At 42.2% G+C, this 26,636-nt stretch overlaps 1 protein-coding gene across 14 annotated transcripts in view; it reads left to right on the top strand.

Moving 5' to 3' along the window:
• The window catches only part of PITPNM2 (phosphatidylinositol transfer protein membrane associated 2), a 526,403-nt gene extending 500,377 nt beyond the window's left edge, over positions 1–26,026 (top strand). For 12 of the 14 annotated variants that reach the window (XM_069755821.1, XM_069755773.1, XM_069755792.1 and 9 more), the window contains 6 exons: positions 2,599–2,715; positions 10,985–11,133; positions 12,024–12,173; positions 12,257–12,440; positions 18,060–18,188; positions 23,725–25,081. In XM_069755821.1, the coding sequence (XP_069611922.1) occupies positions 2,599–2,715; positions 10,985–11,133; positions 12,024–12,173; positions 12,257–12,440; positions 18,060–18,188; positions 23,725–24,063 (1,068 nt within the window). In that variant the 3' untranslated portion in view covers positions 24,064–25,081. Of the gene's footprint in view, positions 1–2,598; positions 2,716–10,984; positions 11,134–12,023; positions 12,174–12,256; positions 12,441–18,059; positions 18,189–23,724 lie in introns of all 14 variants that reach the window. The other 2 variants (XM_069755814.1, XM_069755807.1) reach the window with 1 other exon arrangement.
• Positions 26,027–26,636: the final 610 nt, after the last annotated feature.

The raw sequence follows: 26,636 nt of genomic DNA, 5'->3' as shown, positions 1-26,636 counted from the left end.
TGTTTGACAAGTGTGACCAACTTTTTACTATTGATGCTGCCTATGCAGCATCAATAGTAAAAAGATATAATGTTAAAAATAATTAAAAAAAAATAAAAAAATGGTTATTCTCACCTTCGGAAGGCAGCCGATCTCCTCAGCGATGCACGCGGCTGCTTCCGTTCCTATAGATGCTTTGTGTGCAGGACCTGCGATGACGTCACGTGACCGCGACGTCATCGCAGGTCCTTCACACAAAGCATCCATGGGAACAGAAGCGGCCGCGCGCACCGCTGAGAGGCGGAAAGACTCCGGGGGCCATCAGAAGGTGAGTATATCACTATTTTTTATTTTAATTCTTTTTTTTTTTTAACACAGTGGCGCAGTGGTTAGCACAGCAGCCTTGCAGCGCTGGAGTCCTGGGTTCCAACCCCACCAAGGACAACATCTGCAAAGAGTTTGTATGCCCTCTCCGTGATGGCGTGGGTTTCCTCCGGGTTCTCTGGTTTCCTCCCACATTCCAAAGACATACTGAAAGGGAATTTAGATTGTGAGCCCCAACAGGGACAGCGATATTAATGTGTGCAACCTGTAAAGCGCTGCGGAATATGTTAGCGCTATGTAAAAATAAAGATTATTATAATTTATTATTATTAACAATTATATGGTGCCCAGTCCGTGGAGAAGAGTCTCCTCTCCTCCACCCTGGGTACCAACCGCACATGATCTGCTTACTTCCCGCATGGTGGGCATAGCCCCATGTGGGAAGTAAGCAGATCAATGCATTCCTATGTGTGCGGAATCCCCGCGATTCCGCAAATTTAATGGACATGCTGCGTTTTTTCCTGGAATGCGATTCCGCTCAGGAAAACAACGCAGCATGTGCACAAAAAATGCGGGTTGTATTCTATTAAATAGGATGCTTAATGTGAGCGTTATTTTTGCGGTTTTATAGCATTTTTATAGCGAAAAAAATGCGAAAAATCTGCTACGTGTGCACACAGCCTTAAACTTCAATGACCTTCTGCGAGCTCCATGAAAGTAAATATATATTATAACTGATTGAAACCATATCAATATCTCAATAATTAGTATTAATTAATTGCAGTGTTTAAACCATTAAAGATAACTTACTGCACAAGGTGCCAACAGTTTTGTCCTGTCCATTTTTGGTGTTTAGTGTGAAATTATGTTCAGTTTTCCTTTTTCTCTCTGTGTTTTTGTGGTATGCCTATACACTCAATGGAAATAAACGTATATATCAAAACATGTGTAATAAAACATGTGTAATTGCTATAATTTCCTGGGAGAAACAACACTGTCGGCCATGACTGCATGTCTGAATGAGTCCTAAGCGTTCAAATTTAGTTTACTTGTGGTCCTGAGTTACATGCATCTTTTTCTCCTCTCGATTCCTAAAATGCAATGTGGACAAAACTGAACTCATCATCTTTTGCCCATCTCTCCTAACCCCTCTACCTGATCTATTCATTACAACTAATGACACCACGCGTTCCATAGTACTGGAAGTCCACTGCCTCGGGGTAACGCCCATGATACTCGGAAAACACCTGAGAATGCTCGAAAAACTCAAGTAACGAGCACACTCGCTCATCACTAGTCCCTTCCTCAACCCTGAATAGACTAAAATGTTAGTGCATGCCCTCATCATCTCCCACTTTGACTACTGCAATATCTTCCCTTGTGTCCTCCCGCTAATCCTCTGCTTTCGTCTATGCAAATGCCTTTATTGGCTCCCAGTTCCAAACGTATCAAGTTCAAACTATTCACGCTGACCTACAAAGCCGTCCATAATCTCTTCTATATACATCTCCCAACTTATGTCCTGATATCTTTCAACACATAATCTCCGATCTTCCCAAGACTCCCTTCTCTCCTCCACACTCATACATTCCTCACGCAATCGCCTCCAAGACTCAACTCATCCGATTATCCGCCACACTCAGAACTTTTCAGACGGAACTTGAAAACCCAACTCTTCAAGAAAGCTTACAGCCTGCAATGACCCTCCTGCCACCTCACCACCACCAAAGCTGCCGCAAACACCAATCCTACTGTCTCGTTTTCCATTATCTGGAAGAAAGTAAGAGCAGGGCCCTCTCCTTTCTTTACCTGTCTGTCATTATTAGTTTGTTCACCGTATTTTATATTTGTATCTTATATGTAATCCCCTCTTCATATACAGTACCATGGAATCAATGGTGCTCTATAAATAAATAATAATAATGCTTTAATTTAATTCTTTTCAATAAAGTCTAGACTCCAAATAGGGCAACTTTCTATAATGAGTACTGCTTTCCAATGGGAAAAGAATAAATAGTGGCAGTAAGTTGTTCTTCCCACCAAATGAAAGAACAATCCTTGTGTTGAATGTGGCTCATCATTTTTGTTTAAAAAAAAAAAGGTTTAGGATCCTGGTTTCGGTGTAAATTTTTTTGTTTCATTACTTATTTTCCTTATTGTGAAAATAAAATACCGGTAAGTGTTTATAGTGCCAATTCATTTTATTTCTACCAACAAATGGAAAGTGACAACAGCAATCTGTTTTATTGCAACAGGCATGTGACCTGGACTTTAAACTTTGTTTTTAATTTTCAGAATGTTGCTGCTAACCACAGAATTAACGATGCTGTAGCCAATGAAGATGGACCTCAGACACTTACTGGAAGGTTTATGTATGGCCCTCTTGATATGGTCACACTTACAGGAGAAAAGGTTGGTATATGGACAGATGATTTGTAATGGTCTGAAAGAGGTTATATAGGTTGAAAAAAACTTAGGTCCGTCAATTCAAACTTCTTTCACCAGTTACATTCTCCATGAGTAGAGTATTTATAACCCACATTGCCATTTGTTCTGAGAAAAGCATCAAGCAATTTTTTAAATTCTGATATAGCATCTGCTATTATTACCTCTTGTGGTAGGGTATTCCACAGTCTAAGGCTGTGTGCCCACGTTGCTGTTTTTAAGTGTTTTTGCCGTGATTTTCCGCAGCGTAAATGCTTAAAAAACGCTTACAAACAGCATCCCATTCATTTCTAAAGCGTTCTGCAATTAATGTGCCCATACTGCGTTTTTTTCCGCAGCGTAAACGCATCACGGAAAAAAACACAGCATGTTCATTATTTTTGCGGAATCGCGGCAATTCCGCACCCATAGACATGCATTAGAAATCCGCTTGTAAAATGCATGGGAAACGTGGTAAATACGCGGTAAAAACGCGTATAAACCGCGTCTAAATCCACATGCATTTTTCCTGCCAAGGGTATGCAGAATTGACGCAGAAAATTCTGCGTCTATTCTGCAACATGGGTACATAGCCTAACTGTAAAGAACCATTTCCTATTTAGCTGCCGGAATCACATTTCTTCCCCCCATAATGAGTGCCCCCTAGTCCTCAGTATGGTCTTTGGAAGTCATGTGCCAGTGTTTTGTACTGGTCACACATACTGTATTTTGCGGATTATAAAATGCACCATATTATAAGACGCACCCCAAATTTTGAGAAGAAAAATAGGAAAAAAACGTTCAATAAAATGGTGGTGCTTCTTATAGTCCATGCGTCTTATTGCTTACCGGGGGTTGTGGCCGTAGTGAAGCGGTGTCCCAGGGTCGCTGCTGGAGGAGGCAAGAATGTAGCTTTGCTGCAGGCCGCAGGCTGGTATGTGGGGGTGTTCGGATGTGCAGTGTGGCGTGCCCCTGCGGATGTTTGGTCCTGCGGGTGTTTGGTCCTGCGGGTGTTTGGTCCTGCGGGTGTTTGGTCCTGCGGGTGTTTGGTTCTGCGGGTGTTTGGTCCTGCGGGTGTTTGGTCCTGCGGGTGTTTGGTCCTGCGGGTGTTTGGTCCTGCGGGTGTTTGGTCCTGCGGGTGTTTGGTCCTGCGGGTGTTCGGTCCTGCGGGTTTTCAGTGCTGCGGGGGCTCTGCCGACATCTTGTGAAAGCCCAGAGCCCCCGCAGTTACATGGTTTCTTATGCGGTGGACTGGACTCCGGGAAAATGGCTGCCGGCCGGGAGCGGCGCATGCGCAAATAGAGATCTCTGCACCAAGATCTCGGAAGATGAGATCTCAGATCTCGGCAACAAAATCTCGGGAATGAGATCTCAGCGCTGAAATCTTGGTGCCGAGATCTCTTTCTGTGCATGTGCCGCCCCCAGCCGGCAGCCATTTTGCCACACTCTCACCGCACATCCGAACACCCCCTCATCCCAGCCTGCGACCGGTAAGGTATATCCGCATTATAAGACGCGCCCCCCCCCCGTTTTCCCCCCATATTTTTGGGGGGAAGAGGTGCGTCTTATAATCTGAAAAATACGGTATATTTATACATACAAATGAGATCAACCCAGAGGTATCTTTTTTCAAAGCTAAACAAGCACAAACTCTTGTGAAAATGAGAGACATTCCATCCCTTGTAATAATCTAGTTGCCCAACTTTGAATTGACTCTTAACTTCTGAATATCCTTTTAAAAATGTGGAGCCCCAATCTGGATCCCATATTAAAGATATGGCCTCACAAGTGATTTATTCTACATTATGCATTTATCATATCAATCTGCTTCTTATTTGTTGTTACTTCTGCTTTCTCACAACTGGCCCGCCCTTTAACACATTCTGTGCACTCTCTCCATATCCACCCCTCCCTTCTCCCCTCTCCCATGTATAACTCTGAGGCTCTACTGACATTTCTTACCCACTCCAAACCATCCAATACCTCCATGCAGCACTCAAAACGTTCATACAAATCATCCCACCACCTGCTCTTTCTGTTTTTTCTCCTTTTACTAATTGACTCCCTCCACCAGCATACATTACTCTCCTCCAGCTACATATAGAAACCCTGCTAATCTTATTAACATTCAGTGCATGCCTTCTCCTATCGCTTTCCACTGTGCTCTCTGGAATGCACATCTGTGTGTAACAAACTAACTTACATTCACGATTTCTTCCTCTCTAATTCCCTTAACCTTCTGGCTATTAAAGAAACCTGGATCCAGCATTCAGACACCACCACCGCTGCCGCTCTCTCGCTTGGTGGGCTGAAATTTTCACATACCGCCAGACCTGAGAACAGACAGGGTGTAGGTGTTGGTTTGCTCCTTTCATCACAATGTGCTTTCCAGGTCATCCCCTCGGTTCCCTCACTTACATTTCCTTCCTTTGAAGTCCACGCCGTCAGACTCTTTAAGCCCTTCTCCTTGCGAGTGGTGGTTGTTTATCACCCTCCAGGCTCCTCCTGCCAGTTTCTAGACCACTTTGCCACCTGGCTTACTCACTTTCTATCCTGTGACATCCCCACCCTCATCATGGGAGACTTTAACATCCCCATTAATGATCCCCTCTCCCAATCTGCCTCTCATCTTCTTTCTCTAACTTCTTCATTCAGCCTCTCACAGTTTACTAATTCTCCTATGCATGAGGACGGGAATACTCTGGACCTGGTTTTCTCCCGACCCGGCTCACTGCACGATTTTACTAACTCCCCTCTCCCGCTCTCGGACCACAACCTTCTTTCCTTCTCTATCAAAAATTGTCTCCTCACCCGGAACACCCCCACTTACCACACTTATCGGAATACACATACCATTAATACCCAGCAGCTTATGGACAATCTCCACACATCTTTAGCCCCCATCTCCTCCCTCTCTTGTCCAGACTTAGCATTGTCACACTTCAATAATACACTGAAGAATGCCCTAGATGAAGCAGCACCTCCTACACGCAGAAAGACCCAACATAGACAATGGCAGCCCTGGCACACTATGCAAACACACTTTCTTCAGTGTTGCTCAAGGTGTGCAGAGCGGCAGTGGAGAAAATCTCTCTTAGCAGAAGACTTCATCCACTAGAAGTTCATGCTCAAAGCCTATAACTCTGTCCTATATCTGGCCAAACAATCCTACTTCACCACCCTCATCACCTCACTATCCAACAACCCAAAACGACTTTTTGAAACCTTAAACTCCCTCCTGAAACCTAAAATACAGGCCCCCATCACCAACCTCAGCGGTGAGGATCTGGCCACTTATTTCCTAGAAAAAATCAACCACATCCATCAGGATATCTCAACCCAATCTCCTCAGTGCCTGGATCCCCTTCCCTGCCGCACCTCAAGCTCACTAGACATTTTTGAGCCTGTTTCAGAAGAAGTTTCCAAGCTCCTCCGTTCTGCTTGGCCTACAATAGTGACCCCATTCCTTCACATCTCCTGCAGTCTCTCTCACCAGTGGTCACCACTCACCTGACTAAAATAGTTAACCTCTCTCTTTCTTCAGGTATCTTTCCCTCCTCATATAAACATGCAATCATAACCCCTTTACTTAAAAAGCCATCCCTGGACTAGAACTGCACTGCTAACTACAGTCCTGTCTCTAACCTTTCCTTCATCTCTAAACTCCTGAAACGCTTGGTCCACTCCCGTCTAATTCCCTATCTCTCGGATAACTCTGTTCTCGACCCCTTACAATCTGGTTTCCGCTCTTTACACTCCACTGAAACTGCCCTCACTAAAGGCTCTAATGATCTAATAACAGCTAAATCCAAAGGTCATTGCTCCCTGCTGATTCTCCTGGATCTCTCTGCCGCATTTGACACTGTGGATCACCAGCTCCTCCTCACTATGCTCCACTCTATAGGCCTCAAGGACACAGTCCTCTCCTGGTTCTCCTCCTAGCTCTCTGACCGCTCCTTCACTGTATCTCTTGCCGGCTCCTCTTCCTCTCCTCGTCCCCTTACTATCGGGTTCCGCAGGGCTCAGTCCTTGGCCCCCTCCTCTTCTCTCTATACACTGCCCCTATTGGACAAACAATCAGCAGATTTGGGTTCCAGTATCATCTTTATGCTGATAACACCCAATTATACACTTCTTCCCTTGACATCACCCCTACCCTAATTCAAAATACCAAGGATTGTCTGTCTGCTGTCTCTAACATCATGTCCTCCCTCTATCTAAAACTAAATCTCTCCAAAACAGAACTTCTGGTGTTTTTCTCTTCTTCTAACCTCACTCTACCCAACATTGAAATTACCCTGGAGGATTAAACCATAACTCCCAATCAGCATGCCCGCTGTCTTGGGGTCATATTCAACACCGAACTTTTCTTTACTCCCTAAATCACATCACTCACTCGCTCTTATCACCTGCATCTTAAAAACATCTCCAGAATCCGACCTTTTCTCACCTTTGAAACTGCTAAGACTCTTACTGTCGTTCTTATTCATTCTTGTCTGGACTACTGCAACTCTCTTCTGATCGGTCTCCCTCTTACCAAACTTTTTCCTCTCCAATCCATCTTGAATGCGGCAGCCAGGGTCATATTTCTGTCCAGCCGCTTCACCGATGCCTCCATCTTGTGCCAGTCATTACACTGGCTACCCATTCGCTACAGGGTCCAGTATAAACTCATCTCTCACCCACAAAACTCTCCAAAGTTCTGCACCGCCTTATATCCTCTCTCATCTCTGTCTATCGCCCCACACATGCCCTCCGTTCTAAAAATGACCTAAGACTAACATCCCCCGTAATCCGAACCTCGCACCTCTGTCTCCAAGACTTCTCTCGTGCGCCAGCTCTCTGGAATGCACTTCCCCAGACGATCAGACTGATACCTAGCCCCGACCTATTCAAGCGCGCTTTAAAAACCCATCTCTTCAAACAAGCCTACCACATCAACTACTCAGTAAACTAACTTTGCCCTGTTCCCTCCTTCCAAATATTATTCTGAATCTGCACCCTACTATTCATCTGTCTCCACACCCTCCATGCACATGATAACTGCACTTGATACTTGACTATTGCACTTAAACACACGGGCTGATGACCGGATCATGCAGCTTTATATGAAAATCCCTATTTATTGTAATTGCCAGACCTGAAATAACAAGCACCTTTTACCTATTGTGTCCCCCCATTTCCTTGTAGATTGTAAGCTTGTGAGCAGGGAACTCACTCCTAATTTCACTGTTTAAATTGTCTTAACTTGTACTGAATTTATTGTCTGTACATGTCCCCGCTTAATTGTAAAGTTCTGCGGAATATGTTGGCACTATAAAAATAGAAATGATTATTATTATGTATAATAGGGCAATACCTTTGGGTCACAGGATTGTATCTCTTTTTATACACCCTAAAATCCTGTTTGCTTTTGCAGCTGCTTTCTGACGTTGAGCTTACTTGTAACCAGGATACCCAAGTCCTTCTCCTATACTGTAGTATCCAGTATATATCCATTCCATGTACATGCAGCAGTATGATTACTCTGGCTTAAGTGCATTACTCTACATTTATCAACATTAACTCTCATCTACCAAGTGTTTGCCCATTTAGACATCTTATCCAAATCCTTTTGTAATATTGTAATGTCATCTATGTTTTTGATATCCTGCATAGTTTTTTGGTAAGACTGCCACTTTACTCTCAATCTCACTCACAAGGTCATTAATAAAAAGATTAAAACAAATTGAGTCTAAAACAGAATTTTGTGGTTCCTACTGTTTATTATATCCCTTTTAGAGAATTAACCATTTCTAGAATCGTACCGCTTTTGGCGACAATTTGTTTCTTAGGCTGGTTTCACATTTGCGTTTTTTTGCCGCAGCGTTTGTACCGCATATAAACGCATGTGTCGTGTTTTTCTATATTTAACATTAAAAACGCATGCGTTTTTTTTGTTTGCGTTTTGCCGCGTTTGACGACGCATGCGTCTTTTTGTCACTTGCGGCTTGGCGCGGAAATGCAACATGTAGTAATTTTAGAGGCGTCTATTTGCCGCCAGGAAACGCTTGCGTTCGATTGCGCACGGTTTGCGTAAAAAAAAAGCATTGCTGTCTATGTAAACGCATGCGTTTTTAAGCACATGCGTTTGGTTGCGTTTTTGAACGCATGCGTTTCAATAGAGAAAAACAAGTCTAGACACTGATAAGCCACCCCCCACCATCAAGGTGATAAAGGGATCCAAACCCTAACCCTCCATCAAGGTGATAAAGGGATCCAAACCCTAACCCTAGCCCTAAACCTAAAGGTACCTTCACACATAACGATATTGTTAACGATATCGTTGCTATTTGTGACGTAGCAACGATATCGTTAATGAAATCGTTATGTGTGACAGCGACCAACGATCAGGCCCCTGCTGGGAGATCGTTGGTCGCTGAATAAAGTCCAGAACTTTATTTCGTCGCTGGACTCCTGCTGACATCGCTGGATCGGCGTGTGTGACACCGATCCAGCGATGTCTTCACTGGTAACCAGGGTAAACATCGGGTAACTAAGCGCAGGGCCGCGCTTAGTAACCCGATGTTTACCCTGGTTACCATGCTAAAAGTAAAAAAAAACAAACGCTACATACTTACCTACAGCCGTCTGTCCTCCAGCGCTGTGCTCTGCACTCCTCCTGTACTGGCTGTGAGCCGGAAAGCAGAGCGGTGACGTCACCGCTCTGCTTTCCGGCTCACAGACAGTACAGGAGGAGAGCAGAGAAGCAGAGCGCAGCGCTGGAGGACAGACAGCGGTAGGTAAGTATCTAGTGTTTGTTTTTTTTTACTTTTAGCATGGTAACCAGGGTAAACATCGGGTTACTAAGCGCGGCCCTGCGCTTAGTTACCCGATGTTTACCCTGGTTACCGGCATCGTTGGTCGCTGGAGAGCGGTCTGTGTGACAGCTCTCCAGCGACCAAACAGCGACGCTGCAGCGATCCGGATCGTTGTCGGTATCGCTGCAGCGTCGCTTAATGTGAAGGGGCCTTAACCCTAGCCCTAACCCTAAACCTAACCCTAGCCCTAACCCTAAACCTAACCCTAACGGGAAAATGGAAATAAATACATTTTTTTAATGTTTTAATTTTTCCCTAACTAAGGAGTTGATGAAGGGGGTTTGATTTCTATTTATAAGGGGTTTTCTAGTGGATTTTTATGATTGGCAGCTGTCACACACTGAAAGACGTTTTTTATTCCAAAAAATATTTTTTGCGTTACCACATTTTGAGAGCTTCAATTTTTCCATATTTTGGTCCACAGAGTCATGTGAGGTCTTGTTTTTTGCGGGACGAGTTGACATTTTTATTGGTAACATTTTCGGGCACGTGACATTTTTTATTGCTTTTTATTCCGATTTTTGTGAAGCAGAATGAACAAAAACCAGCTTGTGAAATTTCTCATCATGCGTACCAAAAGCGCAAACGCAGGAAAAACCGCATGTAAACGCGTACAAATGCGGCTTTTTTTAACCGCATGCGACAACGCATGCGTCTAAAAAACGCAGCGTTTGTACACGTTTACATGCGTTTTTTTCACCACTTGCGGATGCGTTTTAAATGCTGCGGATTTAAACGCAAATGTGAAACCAGACTTAATTAAATGCATGTAGTATTTGGGTTTAATTGCATCTTTGCTTTCAATAGCCTCTGTGTTCCACAGTCTATTGCTGGCTGCAGAATAGGTTAAGTGAGAATCCATCAGTAAGCGCATTGGTCCAATATGAGAGTTTGTAACTCTTTAATCTCTCTTTTTTTAGCTCCTCTGTCTATTTATGATCACACACCACATGACAGTTGAATGTGTAGGAAAATACAGAGACTATAAAAGCAAAATAGTTCAACATTTTTAATGAAACAATGGCAAAAACTATTTTTTAGGTCCTAATGAAATGAAATAAAATAAAAATGAAAAAAAAAAAGTCTGAACATACCAGCATGTAAACATTATATAAATGAATATAAATGCAATAGATAAATTACCGTAGTTCTGGATAGGGGATAACCTTTTCCTTTTTGGGGAGTGGGGCTAGAGGGGGAATAGTCAGCTTTTTTCATAGGCACATAGAATATCATGAACACTGAAATGACAAGAAAATTCCAGTTTCTGGTTCTCCAGTCACGGATGTATCACATAATCCCACTTGGCCAGTCAGCGGCTCTTGAAACTATCAATGTGAAAAAAGAATGTGATTATTGGTTATAGGGTTGCAATGTTCTTCTTTTTTTCCCTCTAGGTGGATATTCACATAATGACTCAGCCGCCATCTGGGGAATGGGTTTACTTTGATACTGAAATAACTAACAGCAGCGGTAGGATTTCTTACGTGATACCGGACCATAAGAAACTTGGAGTTGGGGTTTATCCTCTCAAAATGGTTGTCAGGTATTGCGGCAATAAACTGATATTCGATATATAATAATGTACGTATGACATGTAATATGCATTTAGAATATATTATTCCTTTTATGTTTTAGCTATTGCAGGAAACATTAATTGTGTAGTGTTTATACAGAATATTTTCTAATTATAGCTGAAAAATTACATTGAGCAGGACATAAACAATAAATTACCAAATTGATAAAATTACGCATTGAAGGGGTTTTATCAATACTTTTGTTTACAAAATGCTCAAAATTGGTGTAAAAAAAACCAAAACAAAACTCTCCTTACTTTTTCCTGCCATTCTCGTTGTGATGCTGCCCAGTACCACAATTGTATTTAATTACTACTGCAACGATGTCTCGTCACAGGACTCATGTAACCCCCTCAGCCAATCACTGGCTGTATTGGATGGTGTAACCTCCCTCATAAAGAACCGGTTGATTCTTATTATCACTTTTTAATGCTCATTTTCCCAGCAGTGCTGTCACTAGAGGCCTGGCGAGATTGGGCACCATATTGCATACTGTACAATTCTTTGGCAAATCTTAAACTGTGTCACCAGCATGCAGCATGGACCCCTGGTACTGCAGTCTGCTGTCTTTCTGACATCTTAGGAACTATGCTGAATGATTAATTGACGAATACGGAAATCTTGCTCCATTATAGACGTTTTGCTCAACATGATTTTTTGTGTTTTTTTTTCTCTCCAGTTTTTAACACCTTTAAGAGAATTTTAAGTGTTTGGTGACGTTTCTGGAGGGTCACAAACAGAATTAGTCTCTTCTTGCTATAAAGGATCACATCAGTAATCTTCACCAGCATGAGCTTATTTAGCTTTAAAATAATGCAAGAACTTAACTATATTATTGTGATTATTTTTTTCTTTTTAGGGGAGACCATACATTTGCTGACAGTTACCTCCATGTTTTACCAAAAGCAACAGAATTTGTAGTGTTCAGTATTGATGGATCTTTCGCTGCAAGTGTTTCCATTATGGGCAGTGACCCCAAAGTCCGAGCGGGAGCGGTAGATGTAGTGAGGTCTGCTTCTTTTTTTGTGCAGTAGTTTAGTATCCATTATGTATAACCAGAGCCCTTCTAACACCTTCTTTATGTTAATCTAGGCACTGGCAGGATCTTGGCTACCTCATTATTTATGTGACCGGCAGACCTGACATGCAGAAGCAAAGAGTGGTGGCATGGCTTGCGCAGCACAACTTTCCGCATGGTATAGTGTCTTTTTGCGATGGATTAGTCCATGATCCTCTGCGACACAAAGCAAACTTTCTGAAAACCCTGATTCAAGATGTAAGACAAATTCAATTACTCATGTACTCTAGATATACCAATTGAAAAAATATGTTTAAAATCATACATTTATTGCTAAGCAAATTTTTAATTGGATCAAATTCAGACCAAAGTTGTGACTTTAGCCTCCAGTCATAAGGTATCATGATTTACTCCTCTCAATGTATCATTTAAAATGTTTTTAATCCACAGACATTTTCCATTTTTCTCTCCCCTTCTTGCAAGTGCCATAACTTTTTATTTTTCTACCCACTAGTTGTACTTTTGAATGACACCGTTCATTTTATCATGTGATGCACTGGAAATCGGGGAAAACGTTTTCAGCACTCTGAGCTAATGTATACGCATATTTAGCTCTTTAAAAAAAAGTCTAGTAATACTTTTTTCATTACTTTTATATGGTTAATCCGTTCCTCAGTTAGTGAGATATCAGCGTTTGAATTGATATGCAAATTAGGCTGAAAATATGAAGCCTCTGTCACTCCAGATCTATTGCCCACCCAGCACCACCTCCTCCTGCCTAACAGCCGCCATACTGTGTAACTTCAGGCTAAGGAGCCATCAGTCAAACAGGAGGTGGTGGCGCTGTGCGGGGAATAGAGCTGGAGTGGCAGAGGCTTTTGATCTACAGCTTCACTTGATGTCAATTAAAAACACACTGATTTCTAAGTGACAGAGGAAAGGAATGGCCATGTAAAGATATTGTTGAACTTGTCTGTGAAAGAGCTACATGCGCATATACCATAAAGAGTTTGTGGGTAAAATCATGCTGAGATTCCCTTATGTCCTTTCTAGATAAGTAGATGCTGAACAAATCAATGGGATTTTTGACTAGATTTTAACTGAAGCTCATTTGGCACGGGAAGGGGGATGGGGTTAAAAGAACAGAAATAATAGTAAAAAACTAAAAAAAATCCCATCATATACTTCTCCCATCTTGCAGCCATGTTCTTTCATGGACTGCCGGCATCAACATTTGATGGGGGTCTCATGTGACAGCTGCAGCCAATCAGCTAGTGCTGAATGGCTGCAGCATTCTGTTTCTGTCTGAATCAAGATCCCTAGGGGGTAGAGGCATTCAAATTTACATCTGCTAAATTGAGTTATGATCACTGTAAAATGTATCGGCACCTGAAAAGCAAAGGGAAATGGATAACAGCCTTCCCTTGTATGAGTGTCTGTACAGATATTGCAAATTATAAATTGCTGAACTCCTGTAAGGATTATCTACAACATGTCACTAACAACCCTTGGCTCTACCTTTACCTTTATATATTTCAATAGAGAGGGATTCATGCAAATACAGCCATTTCTGTGTTCTGTAATGATAGAAATAGACCCATATTTTTCTTCTGTGATATTTAGTATTATGTATTATGTAATAATTATATTTTAAAATGAATCTGCACTTTTACAAAACTTTTGACATGTCAGAAGTTTTGATTGGTTGGGGTCCGAGTGCTGACACTTCCACAAGTCACCAAATTTAAGGAGAAGAAGCCCTGATTTCCTTTTGAAAACTGAAGGTTAACACAGTATGGAAAGTCTATGAGCGATACTTAGCCTCTGAGGAAACCAATTAGAAATTAGCCCCAAATTATTTAGTCATAAATAATCACGTATGAAATAATCCTGACGAAGGTGTATACCAAAACGCATGTCGGGGGCACCACACTGACTGGACCACGCAGTTTTTATTATATTATTATTATTATATATTTTTATAGCACCATTTATTCCATGGCGCTTTGCATGTGAAAAGGGGGCAAATATAGACTAATACATTAAACATGAGCAAAAAACAAGGCACTAACAGGTACAGAAGGAGGGAGGACCCTGCCCGCGAGGGCTCACAGTCTGCTGGGGATGAGTGAGGATACACTAGGAGAGTTTAGAGCTGGTTGTGTGGAGGTTCAGTAGGTTCAGGATCACTGCAGGCTGTAGGCTTGTCGGAAGAGGTAACTCTTTAGGTTCTTTTTGAAGGTTTCTATGGTAGGCGAGAGTCTGATGTGTTGTGGTAGAGATTTCCAGAGTATGGGGGAAGCACAGGAGAAGTCTTGGGGAAGAAGAGATGAGAGGGGAGTAGAGAAGGAGATCTTGAGAGGATCGGAGGTTGCATGTAGGTAAGTACCGGGAGACCATGTCGCAGATGTATGGAGGAGACAGGTTTTGTATGGCTTTGTATGTCATAGTAAGGGTTTTGAACTGGAGTCTCTGGGCGATAGGAAGCCAGTGAAGGGCTTGGCATAGGGGAGAGGCTGGGGAATAGCGGGGAGACAGGTAGATTAGTAGGGCAGCAGATTGTAGGATGGATTGGAGTGGTGACAGAGTGCTAGAGGGGAGGCCAGAGAGTAGGAGGTTGCAGTAGTCAAGGCAGGAGATGATAAGGACGTGCACTAGTGTTTTTGTGGTGTCGTGGTCAAGAATGAGCGGATCCGGAAAATATTTTTGAGTTTGAGACACCGAGATAGCAGACAGACAGTGTGGGATTTTGGTAAGTAAGGAGGTGAGGTCAGGTCCGGATAGGTAGATCTGCGTGTCATCAGTGTAGAGATGATACTGCATACCGTGGGATTCTATGAGCTGTCCCATGCCGAAGGTGTAGATGGAGAAGAGTAGGGGTCCTAGAATAGAGCCTCGAGAAACACCGACAGACAAGGGGCGAAGTGAGGAGGTGGTGTGGGAGAGGGAGACACTGAAAGTTCGGTCTGTTAGATATGACGAGATCCAGGATGGGGCCAAGTCTGTGATGCCAAGAGATGAGAGGATCTGTAGCAGAAGGGAGTGGTCCACAGTGTCAAAGGCAGAAGACAGATCCAGGAGGAGGACAGAGTAGTGTCGCTTGCTCTTGGCAGTTAGTAGGTCATTGCTGACTTTAGTTAGGGCAGTTTCAGTTGAGTGATGGGGTCAGAAGCCAGATTGTAACCCCTCAAAGAGGGAGGAGAGGTGGGAGGACAGTTCAAGATGGACATGATGTTCAAGTAGTTTTGAGGCATAAGGGAGAAGAGATATCGGGCGATAGCTAGACACAGAGGATAGGTCGAGGGAGGGCTTTTTGAGGATGGGTGTGATCTTGGCATGTTTGAAGGATGAAGGGAAGACACCTGTTGTGAGTGAGAGGTTTTTATGTTTATTTACTTACATGCTTCATGTGTGTCTTGCTGTCACTACCCAGTAATTATTTTGCTAGCATGCTCCTATCATGCCATACCCATACTTATCCTTTTTGTATGTTTTTCTATACGTAGATTGGTGTTTATTTGTATCTCAATATATATGACAAGCAGTCATGTATCTTGGATAGTATATTTAATTTAATTCATATACAGCTCTTGCAAAAATTAAGAGACCACTGCAAAATATTCAATTTGTTTGATTTTTCTCTTTATAGGTATATTTTTGAGTAAAATGTAAATTGTTCTTTTATTCTATAAACTTCAGACAACATGTCTCCGAATTTCCAAGCAATAAATTTTGTATTTTTTTTTCTGACAAAGAAAAAAGGTCAAAATAAAAAAAACAGTACATTCAGACAATACTAATGTTTTATCTCAGGAAGAGTTCAGAAATCAATATTTTGTGGAATAACCATGATTTTTAATCACAGCTTTCATGCGTCTTGGCATGCTTTCCACCAGCCTTTCACACTGCTTCTGGCGCAAAAATGTAAGCAGTTCTTCTTTGATGGCTTGTGACTATCCATCATCCTCTTGATTACATTCCAGAGGTTTTCAATGGAGTTCAGGTCTGGAGATTGGGCTGCCCATGACAGGGTTTTGATGTGGCGGTCTCTTGATTTTTGCCAGAGCTGTGTATTTCTTATATTTGGGGACATCATAGTATATTTATATGGGTCCCCGTATGAAATAAAGCTTTGGTACATCCATCTTGCCCAGGTGCCATATTTGGTTATAAGACACTACTTAAGCATAACACTTAGCATGTATTATAGTCTTTATATTATAACACTATGAACATACACTATATACAGTACATGCTTACTTTTGTGGTCCAATTATGTATACATTTGTAGATATCATTCTTTTTGATTCTTGTGATTTTATTATTCTTTTACCATGTTTATATAGTTTATATATGTCTTATGTGATGTGTGTGCGCCTGTTTTCCTCAGTGCCACCATGGAACCAACCATATGTTCTATAAAGGTTTTTTTTATAATTTGATACCTATGTGATTATTTACGATTAAACAGTTTGAGGCTCCTTTCTGATTGGTTTCTGTGTTTCTACCGAATCGTCTTTGAAACATTGTATCCGGCCGGTATATGTGTATATTATGATGAATGTAGTACTTGATATATCGACCTAGATTATCACATATATCATCTGCTGAGTTCAGGTGTGCTGTTTAATATATTAGCCTCTGAGAAGACTGGTGCTCAGCTACTCAGTCCTGGCCCTTCATTTTAGCGATTGGTGAAGATATTCGCACTTGGAGCCCCACCGATTGACACTTCTGATATGTTTTATGCCCTTTCAAAAGATTTGTGTTAATCCTTTAAATAATATGTACTATAATATTTAATGTTATTGAATGATATTTTGCATATAAACTCTGTGGTATATGGTCACACAATATACCGTATTTTTCGCTTTGTAAGACGCTCCGGATTATAAGACGCACCCCAAATTTTGAGGAGAAAAATAGGAAAAAACTATTTTTTAATAAATTGGTGGGGCGTCTTATAATCCATGCGTCTTATTACTTACCAGGGGTTGTGGTTGTGGTGGATCAGGGTCCCAGGCTCGTTGCCGGAGGCAGGAGTGGAGCATTGCTGCAGGCTGGGATGAGGGGGTCTGCAGGGGGCTCCTGTGCTGCAGCCTGGGATGAGGGGTCTGCAGGGGGCTCCTTTGCTGCAGGCTGGGATGAGGGGTCTGCAGGGGGCTCCTTTGCTGCAGGCTGGGATGAGGGGTCTGCAGGGGGCTCCTGTGCTGTAGGGCTGTCTCCGGTGCTGCGGGGGGCTCTGGCGACATTTTGTGAAAGACCAGAGCCCCCCGGCAGTTCTTCCATGCGTTCCAGTATGACTAATTCCGGGAAAATGGCCGCCGGAATCTCGAGAGATGAGATCTCAGCGCTGAAATCTCATCTCCCGAGATTCCGGCGGCCATTTTCCCGGAGTCAGTCATACTGGAACTAACTCCGGGAAAATGGCCGCCGGAATCTCGAGAGATGAGATCTCAGCGCTGAAATCTCATCTCCCGAGATTCCGGCGGCCATTTTCCCGGAATTAGTCATACTGGAACGCATGGAAGAACTGCCGGGGGGCTCTGGTCTTTCACAATATGTCGCCAGAGCCCCCCGCAGCACCGGAGCCTTCAGCATCACCCGGGGCAGCAGCGGACAACCCCGGCAGTGGCGGCGGACGACAGCGGCGGCAGGCGGTAGCGGCGGCGGACACCCCCTCCTCCCAGCCTGTAATGGTAAGCGGTATATCCGCTTTGTTAGACGCACCCACATTTCCCCCCCAAATTTGGGGGAAATAAAGTGCGTCTTACAAAGCGGAAAATACGGTATATATATATATATATATATATATATATATCATAATGTAGTATATTATGGTTTAAATACGTGCATATATTTGGTTTGTTTTTGCAGGTACACATGAAAATCCATGCAGCTTATGGCTCCACAAAAGACATTTCAGTATACAGCTCTATAGGTTTGTCACCAATGCAGATTTTTATTGTAGGCCGACCCACCAAGAAGTTACAACACCAGTGTCAGGTAAGAAGCTGAGAGTTACTGTACTGAAATAATGCTGTTTAGTGAACTTTCCATTTTCCTGGCAAAGGCAATAGAGAAAGCTAATCTGTCAACATATTTCACAATAATAGCAATATAAACTGCATGCATTATTAAATAGGCCTCTTAGGCGAGATGCGACTGATTTGTGTACTTTCAAACCTATGTCAGAATGACATTATTATTATGAGTCCAGCTATAAAACAAAAAGGTAGCAAACCAGACTGAATACAATCAGGGTATACTTAAATAGAAAACCAAAAAAGAAAAATACCCTTAAAAAATACCTTTATTTCTACTCTTAAAATGTGGTCAAAAATAAAAAAGTCAAATATAAACTAACACCAAAAAAGAATAGGGCTGGGTTTTGGTGGGCCGGTACAGTGGACCGAACAAACAAGGGGGGAAAAAAGATGACAAATACCTAATAAGACCCTAATATGATCCTAAATGACCTGTGCCCTACCTAACAGTGGAGGTTGGCACCCTAGCGCCCCCACTCCGCGTCGACTGTCCCTTATGTCCCTACTAAGCCCTAGCAACTACCCAAACCCAAATCCCTCCACACCATGCACACGAAAAGCAAAGATCTAGCTGAGCAATCGGTCTTTAATAAATAATCTGCCTAGATAATGGGCCAGAAAAAAGACTTGCCAATCCAATAAGGCTCAAATTTAGACCACAAATGTAAACCACAAAATGTATATATTTTTATGTTCAAAAAGATGATAATATAGAAATGGAGATATAAGCCAGGGTTCCCTATATGTTGATAATATCTATCAGCTATAGTATAATATGTGTATGACCAAATTAGTCAGCACTACACATTCCCTGTACTTTAGGTCTGCATATGTAAAAAATTGCCAAAAAATAATATATCTCAGCGATCAGTGAGTCTTAGGCTACTTTCACATTAGCGTCGGCCCAACGTACTGATGCATACTGTGCAAGCCCCGCACAACGGGGGCAGCGGATGCATTTTTCCAGCGCATCCGCTGCCCCATTGTGAGTTGCGGGAAGGTGGGGCAGAGTTCCGGCCGCAGCAAAAAAGTTACATGGAACGTTTTTTGCTGCCGACGGTCCGCCACAACACGGCGCAACCGTCGCAAAGCGTCGCTAATGTTAGTCAATGGAGAAAAAACGCATCCTGCAAGCAATTTTGCAGGATGTGTTTTTTCTCCTAAACGACGCATTGCGACATGCAGTGCACGACGCTAGTGTGAAAGTAGCCTTATCATAGCATGCTAAAAAGATAAACACATTGCTCCTTTCTCAATGGAACATAATATACCAGTATGCTTTTTGCCAAATATCATAAATATGTCATCATATACTTTAGACAGCAGCATGCTAGAAACACCATAGTAGGTAAACTTATCTGGGTAAAAACAGCATTCTGTGTCCCAGTGTTTTTGTCCCCTTGGGACATCATCGCGTCAGCTGTTTCACGCGCTGATTGGTGGAAGTGGCCAGAGACCCCTCTACCAATGCTGACTGTGCCTAGGGAGAAAACGGAGAGAGCCAGTGAGCGGGCACTGTGAGGTCCGCAGAACTGTGGTTTCCAGCCCCACGGCTGTCTCGGACCGTGGGCCGGACTGAGACAGCCGGATGTGGCCCGCGGGCCGAACTTTGCCCAGGTCTGCACTATGTGATGCCTTGTGTAAGTTTTGCATGACACAGGGATTCAGTGTGTGGGTTGTGGATAATGCAGTGCCTGAGGACACATCAGTGCATCAGTTTTGCTTGGAGTATGACTTTAATGGAGTGTTCTCAAGTTTAAGATATATCCCCTATCACATGTATAAAAGATAACTTTACGAACCCCGGGGGTACAAATACCATAGCCCCCAACAATCCCAAAGAGAAGCGGTCAATCATGTGCACCGCAGCTACATTCATTCTTCATGGGAGCGCTGGAGATTGCCGAGCACAGCACTATGCTGAAGATCAGCACTTCTATTAAAATGAATGGAGTGCATATGTTCAAACTCTGCTCCATTTTGCCCGGGCTATTAATATGTTTTCAATAATAGACACTTGAAAATAAAAGGTTCAGGTGTTAATATTTAAACTATCCCACACTTATCTACCCCGACATCATCTGTCTGGAGGTTTCCATACACATTAGACTGCCTGCCAATATCAGCGGGTTCAGCTGACTGTAGTCTAATATGTACAGTCTGCTAAGTCAAATGCCGGCACAAAATAATAATCATTATTTAATTTATAATTATTTCTAAAAATAAATTTGTGTGAGTCTCAGAAGCTAGATGCCTGCTATAGATTATTTTGTATCTACTTTGTTAATAAAAGGTTACATTGCTGACTCTTACACTACATGAATAAATGATGTCTAGTTATAGATATACAGTGGGGCAAAAAAGTATTTAGTCAGTCAGCAATAGTGCAAGTTCCACCACTTAAAAAGATGAGAGGCGTCTGTAATTTACATCATAGGTAGACCTCAACTATGGGAGACAAACTGAGAAAAAAAAATCCAGAAAATCACATTGTCTGTTTTTTTAACATTTTATTTGCATATTATGGCGGAAAATAAGTATTTGGTCAGAAACAAAATTTCATCTCAATACTTTGTAATATATCCTTTGTTGGCAATGACAGAGGTCAAACGTTTTCTGTAAGTCTTCACAAGGTTGCCACACACTGTTGTTGGTATATTGGCCCATTCCTCCATGCAGATCTCCTCTAGAGCAGTGATGTTTTTGGCTTTTCGCTTGGCAACACAGACTTTCAACTCCCTCCAAAGGTTTTCTATAGGGTTGAGATCTGGAGACTGGCTAGGCCACTTCAGGACCTTGAAATGATTCTTACGAAGCCACTCCTTCGTTGCCCTGGCGGTGTGCTTTGGATCACTGTCATGTTGAAAGACCCAGCCACATTTCATCTTCAATGCCCTTGCTGATGGAAGGAGGTTTGCACTCAAAATCTCACGATACATGGCCCCATTCATTCTTTCATGTACCCGGATCAGTCGTCCTGGCCCCTTTGCAGAGAAACAGCCCCAAAGCATGATGTTTCCACCACCATGCTTTACAGTAGGTATGGTGTTTGATGGATGCAACTCAGTATTCTTTTTCCTCCAAACACGACAAGTTGTGTTTCTACCAAACAGTTCCAGTTTGGTTTCATCAGACCATAGGACATTCTCCCAAAACTCCTCTGGATCATCCAAAGGCTCTCTAGCAAACTTCAGACGGGCCCGGACATGTACTGGCTTAAGCAGTGGGACACGTCTGGCACTGCAGGATCTGAGTCCATGGTGGCGTAGTGTGTTACTTATGGTAGGCCTTGTTACATTGGTCCCAGCTCTCTGCAGTTCATTGACTAGGTCCCCCCGCGTGGTTCTGGGATTTTTGCTCACCGTTCTTGTGATCATTCTGACCCCACGGGGTGGGATTTTGCGTGGAGCCCCAGATCGAGGGAGATTATCAGTGGTCTTGTATGTCTTCCATTTTCTAATTATTGCTCCCACTGTTGATTTCTTCACTCCAAGCTGGTTGGCTATTGCAGATTCAGTCTTCCCAGCCTGGTGCAGGGCTACAATTTTGTTTCTGGTGTCCTTTGACAGCTCTTTGGTCTTCACCATAGTGGCGTTTGGAGTCAGACTGTTTGAGGGTGTGCACAGGTGTCTTTTTATACTGATAACAAGGTTAAACAGGTGCCATTACTACAGGTAATGAGTGGAGGAAAGAGGAGACTCTTAAAGAAGAAGTTACAGGTCTGTGAGAGCCAGAAATCTTGATTGTTTGTTTCTGACCAAATACTTATTTTCCACCATAATATGCAAATAAAATGTTAAAAAAACAGACAATGTGACTTTCTGGATTTTTTTTTCTCAGTTTGTCTCCCATAGTTGAGGTCTACCTATGATGTAAATTACAGACGCCTCTCATCTTTTTAAGTGGTGGAACTTGCACTATTGCTGACTGACTAAATACTTTTTTGCCCCACTGTAGATAGTATATAAATAGTAAGCACAACGCCCAAACCCATAACCCCAAACGGGGAGTGGGTAACACTTCATATAATTAACTAGAACCTACCAGGAACACAGATACATATACTGTGGTCCAAGAAGTGCCATGAAACTATTCATAAAATAGACATATTTTATTTACATATAGATTAAAATACACTACATACATACACAAACATAAATAACAAGGTGCCTCTGTACAACCAAAAAATGCGGTCATCAGGAGTAAGACACTTATAATATGCGCAAATACACTGCGTCTAGGAGTGTGACTAATCCTTTTATTATACAATTCTATACCAGATCCCTTTAATTACGGCACTGCATACATATAATCCATGCAGTAAATAGCTTAAACTGGACCCTTAATTGTCCAGCCAAACATATAATCTAATGATGTCAAGCACTGCTAAAATTGCGACTGCTTCGTCTAATGACATGCGCTGAGACTGGTAAATCTAATAGTGCGCTGCTCCAAGTGTAAACTGGGTTTAATCATATTCACCGCCATATGCTGCATATCACAACCTGTGCCGTACTGGCAATACCCTTAGCAAAAAACCAATGGTTAACATGAAGTGTCCCTTTCTCCGTACATATTACCTGCCTAGTGTCTTTACTCGGAAGTGCTCAGCCTGGTGGCGTGCTGTTGCCGCATACCCCGATGCGCGTTTCGCGTGATGCTTCTTCCTGGGGGTGTCACACCCACATGTATCTGTGTTCCTGGTAGGTTCTAGTATATAAATAGTAGTCTGGACTATTGCAATTCTCTAATAATCGGTCTTCTGCTTACTATTCTCCCCTCTCCATTCTATACTGAATGCAGCAGCCAGGGTCTTATATGCCTCCACGCTGTTCCAGTCACTGGACTAGTTACCCATCTGCTACAGAATACAACATAAACTTATGACACTCACCTACAAAGATCTCCAAAGGCTTGCACCGCCCTACATCTTCTCACTTCTCTTTCTACCACCCTACCCGAGCTCCCCCTTTGGAAGTCTAAAATCTACCATCATGTGATCCTCCCTCTCCTGAACTCAAGACTTCTTCTGTGCTTCGCCTGTTCTCTGGAATGCACTTATCCAGACAGTATGGTTAATTCTAAGCAGCCACAATTTTAAGCATGCCCTAAAAAACACATCTCTTCTATTCAATCCTATCATCTTACCAATGTCACAGTTCTTTCTTCCTAAATGTTTCTTTTTCTGCTCCGTTTTGTCATCTGTTCCTATACCATCCATACACTCAATAGCTCTTTAGGCTCCATTCATTAAGACTGGCGTTGTGCACTTTAGTCTTAATCCATGGGTCTGCTGGAGTAAAATGCACCTAATTAATTAAGAGGCACACACCACTTAATGAATGAATTGCACCTTACAAAAAGACATGTTAAAAATAATACTTGCCCTCTCTAATCTCCTGCAGCTCTTATTTCTGGTAGTACTGTTCTACAATTCAAATGTCACATGAATAATTGCATATAATTAAAGTGATCATTCCCATTTATCCTTGCAGTTTATCACCGAGGGCTATGCTTCCCACCTTGCCCAACTGGAATACAGTCACAGATCACGGCCTGCCAAAAACACAAACAGGATAGCACTGCGGAAGGGAAGCTTCTGTCTCCCTGGTCAACCAGACTTTCTGAGAAAGAGGAATCACTTGCTTCGTACTATCTCATCACAACCAACTAGTAGCAGCAACCACAAACCGGAAAGAACACAAAGTCAGTCTGAGAGTGACCGTGATCGGGAAAAGGAACGTAGCCAAAGAAGTATGAGTATTGCGGCAGGATGCTGGGGCAGGAGTGCAGCCACCACCAAGCTGGAATCTGGCGTTTTAAGTCAGAAATGAGCTCCCGCAATTGTCTGGACATTTTCTTGTGCGCTTGGCTCTTGTCAGTTGAAGGTAGGGTAGGGACAAAAAGTGAGAGGCACAACTTTGTTGAAGAGACAGTGCTGACAAAATGGTGCTACTATGAAACAACAATAGCAAAGCTGGTGAAAAGAAGTGTTGAACTGCAGGCCTTACAAGGGTAGTTATGCCCAGGAGATAATTATCTGAGAACCACAGAGGGGGGCAAATCAAATTTGTCAGTAGCCCAATGTGTTTTGGGGTTTTTTTTGTTTGTTTTTTTAAAGCAAGTTCAAGGACTTACAGATGTAAATACGTGCCTCCTATACCGTAGCCATCTCTGAAATGTTACTAAACGAATGCACAGCACACATCCTGTCAAGTAGTAAAGTATATTGTTCACATTTGCCTAGAAGCTTGAGAGCCGGTAACTGTACTCAAGAAGAGGCAGCCTCCACAGAACAAGATGGAAACTGGAGAGTCCGACTTGACTTCAAGTCCTGCCCTTCTTGGCTTTCCGTCTTGCAAACTAAGGCACAACAAATTACAAAAACAGAAACGTTTCTTTCCTTTTTTTTTCCTGTAAAAGAAGGAGGATAATTTTCATGCAATCACAATATTCCAGTATCTCTTAACAGTCTGCCTTGCTCATTTCAATGTTGTGGACCTATGTAAAGAACACCTTTATAACCAGATGTGCGCAGGTAAACTTTGCTGTAACTTTGGTGATCAGAGGAGTCCAAACCAGTATCCGAAGTCCTTTTGTATCTAAAGTTCTTACGATTCTGTAATTGTCCAGTTTGCTGCTTTTGCGTGTAGTTGCTCAACTGTACAACCTCATTGTTTTCTTTGCACTGATAATTTTTAGATTGGAGACCTGTTACCATCTCATGTAGCTACACATCCTTGTCTGTAGTGCATGGTCATTTAAATATTGCTAAACCAGGGGATAGATATTATTATTATTATTTTGTGCTGTGGTTTCACCCCAAATACAGAATTCAAGCAAACGTGCCCCAAGAAAAAAAAAGGTAGAAATAAAAAAAAGGCCATATCTCAGTTTCCAAAGCTCTGCTATTAATGAGGGAGACACTATATGCACCTGTATGGTCACTGTATAGTACCTCTACATACACTCCTCTCTCTAAGGCTAAAGGAAGAAAGCGCAAAAACAGCAAGTTTGATTTCACACCATTTAGACTGATCAGCCACTTTTCAACGTGCAATTTTAGTAAATTGCTATACATACTTTAGCACTGTGAAATCTTCCTGAATGTCAATTAAAGAGGTGAACAAAAGCCCAAAAAATAAGATTTTCAGCTTGATTGAAAAGGGTTGTCCATACCTGGTGAAATCTTTGGCAGGCGCTGCCAAATCCTAATAGTGTAGTTAGGATTTGACTTCACATGCCGTTTCAAGTGGTTATTGCGTGACCACAAGTATGCGATTTGCATAATTTCGGTAATGTGCCGAGTAGAATCCCAGCTTCATTTCTCAGTTGAACATTGCAAGATGTGACTGAGACTCTAGTTGTCACATAATGCAAGGCTCCAAATCGCATACTTGTGGTATGTGATGACGGCCACTGGAACCAGCAAATGGAGGCAAATCCTAACTGTGTGTGTATTACACATCATTGGCAATTTGACAAGCTGAAGATTTCACCAGGGTTGGATAACCCCTTTAAAATGTTAGAATACGTATGCAGTTTTGCTGTTAACGGTTGTGAGTTATCATTCTGGCTTGATAGGAAATATAACTGCCAGTTTAAGATTGTTTTAACCTGTAGAGAGCGAGTTGTATCATTTACCTGCATAAACCGCAACATCATAATAATGCAAACCCCTCCACAAAAGCTTATTTCAATTTTACATTTTTAATAATGGGAAGATTAGATATAAGACAAATTCATCTTACATTGCACATTATATAGTAGACATTCACCTATTGATATTCTTTTTCCAAAAAAAAAATATTTTTACAAATAATATTTACTTTTATATTTCTATAATTGTTACAACTGGTATTTGAAGATACCTTTTACATGACAGCAAAAATGGAAAGAGTAGCGGTCATAGTTGTTTAAAGGTAACCAGTCATCTCCCAAAGCGCTGTTCACCTGCCTATATAGTGGTAATCTGCAGGTAAGTAGTATTTAAAAACATACCTGGCTGTCTTACTGGAGGCAGCAGCTGCAGGGGGGAAATGAAGTTTTATTCTTCCTGCAGCTGCTCAATATTACAGTCCCTGCTCACTATACTGTGAACATTCTAGAATCACTCGCTGGCACTCTAATTGACAGTGTGCTATGCATACGCTTCAGAGCAAGCTATCACTCAATGTGTCAGACAGTGATGAACGTAACCTCTCTGCTGCACTGCCCCAATGACGAAGTGATTGGCTGCAGTAAGAATATAGTTTAATCTTCTCCATAAAGCTACTTCTCCAGTACACCTACCAGGCATGATTTAAATGCTAATTACCTGGAGATAGCCACTGAGTTATTCCTAGGTAAATTGCATTTCTGAAGATGATCGGTTCCTTTTATAGAGATGTGTTGATAATTTACCACT

The sequence above is a fragment of the Ranitomeya imitator genome, chromosome 1 (genome assembly GCF_032444005.1).
Source record: "Ranitomeya imitator isolate aRanImi1 chromosome 1, aRanImi1.pri, whole genome shotgun sequence".
NCBI lineage: Eukaryota > Metazoa > Chordata > Amphibia > Anura > Dendrobatidae > Ranitomeya > Ranitomeya imitator.
The sequence above is the reverse complement of the archived record's forward strand: the minus strand, read 5'-3'. Positions and strand labels throughout refer to the sequence as shown.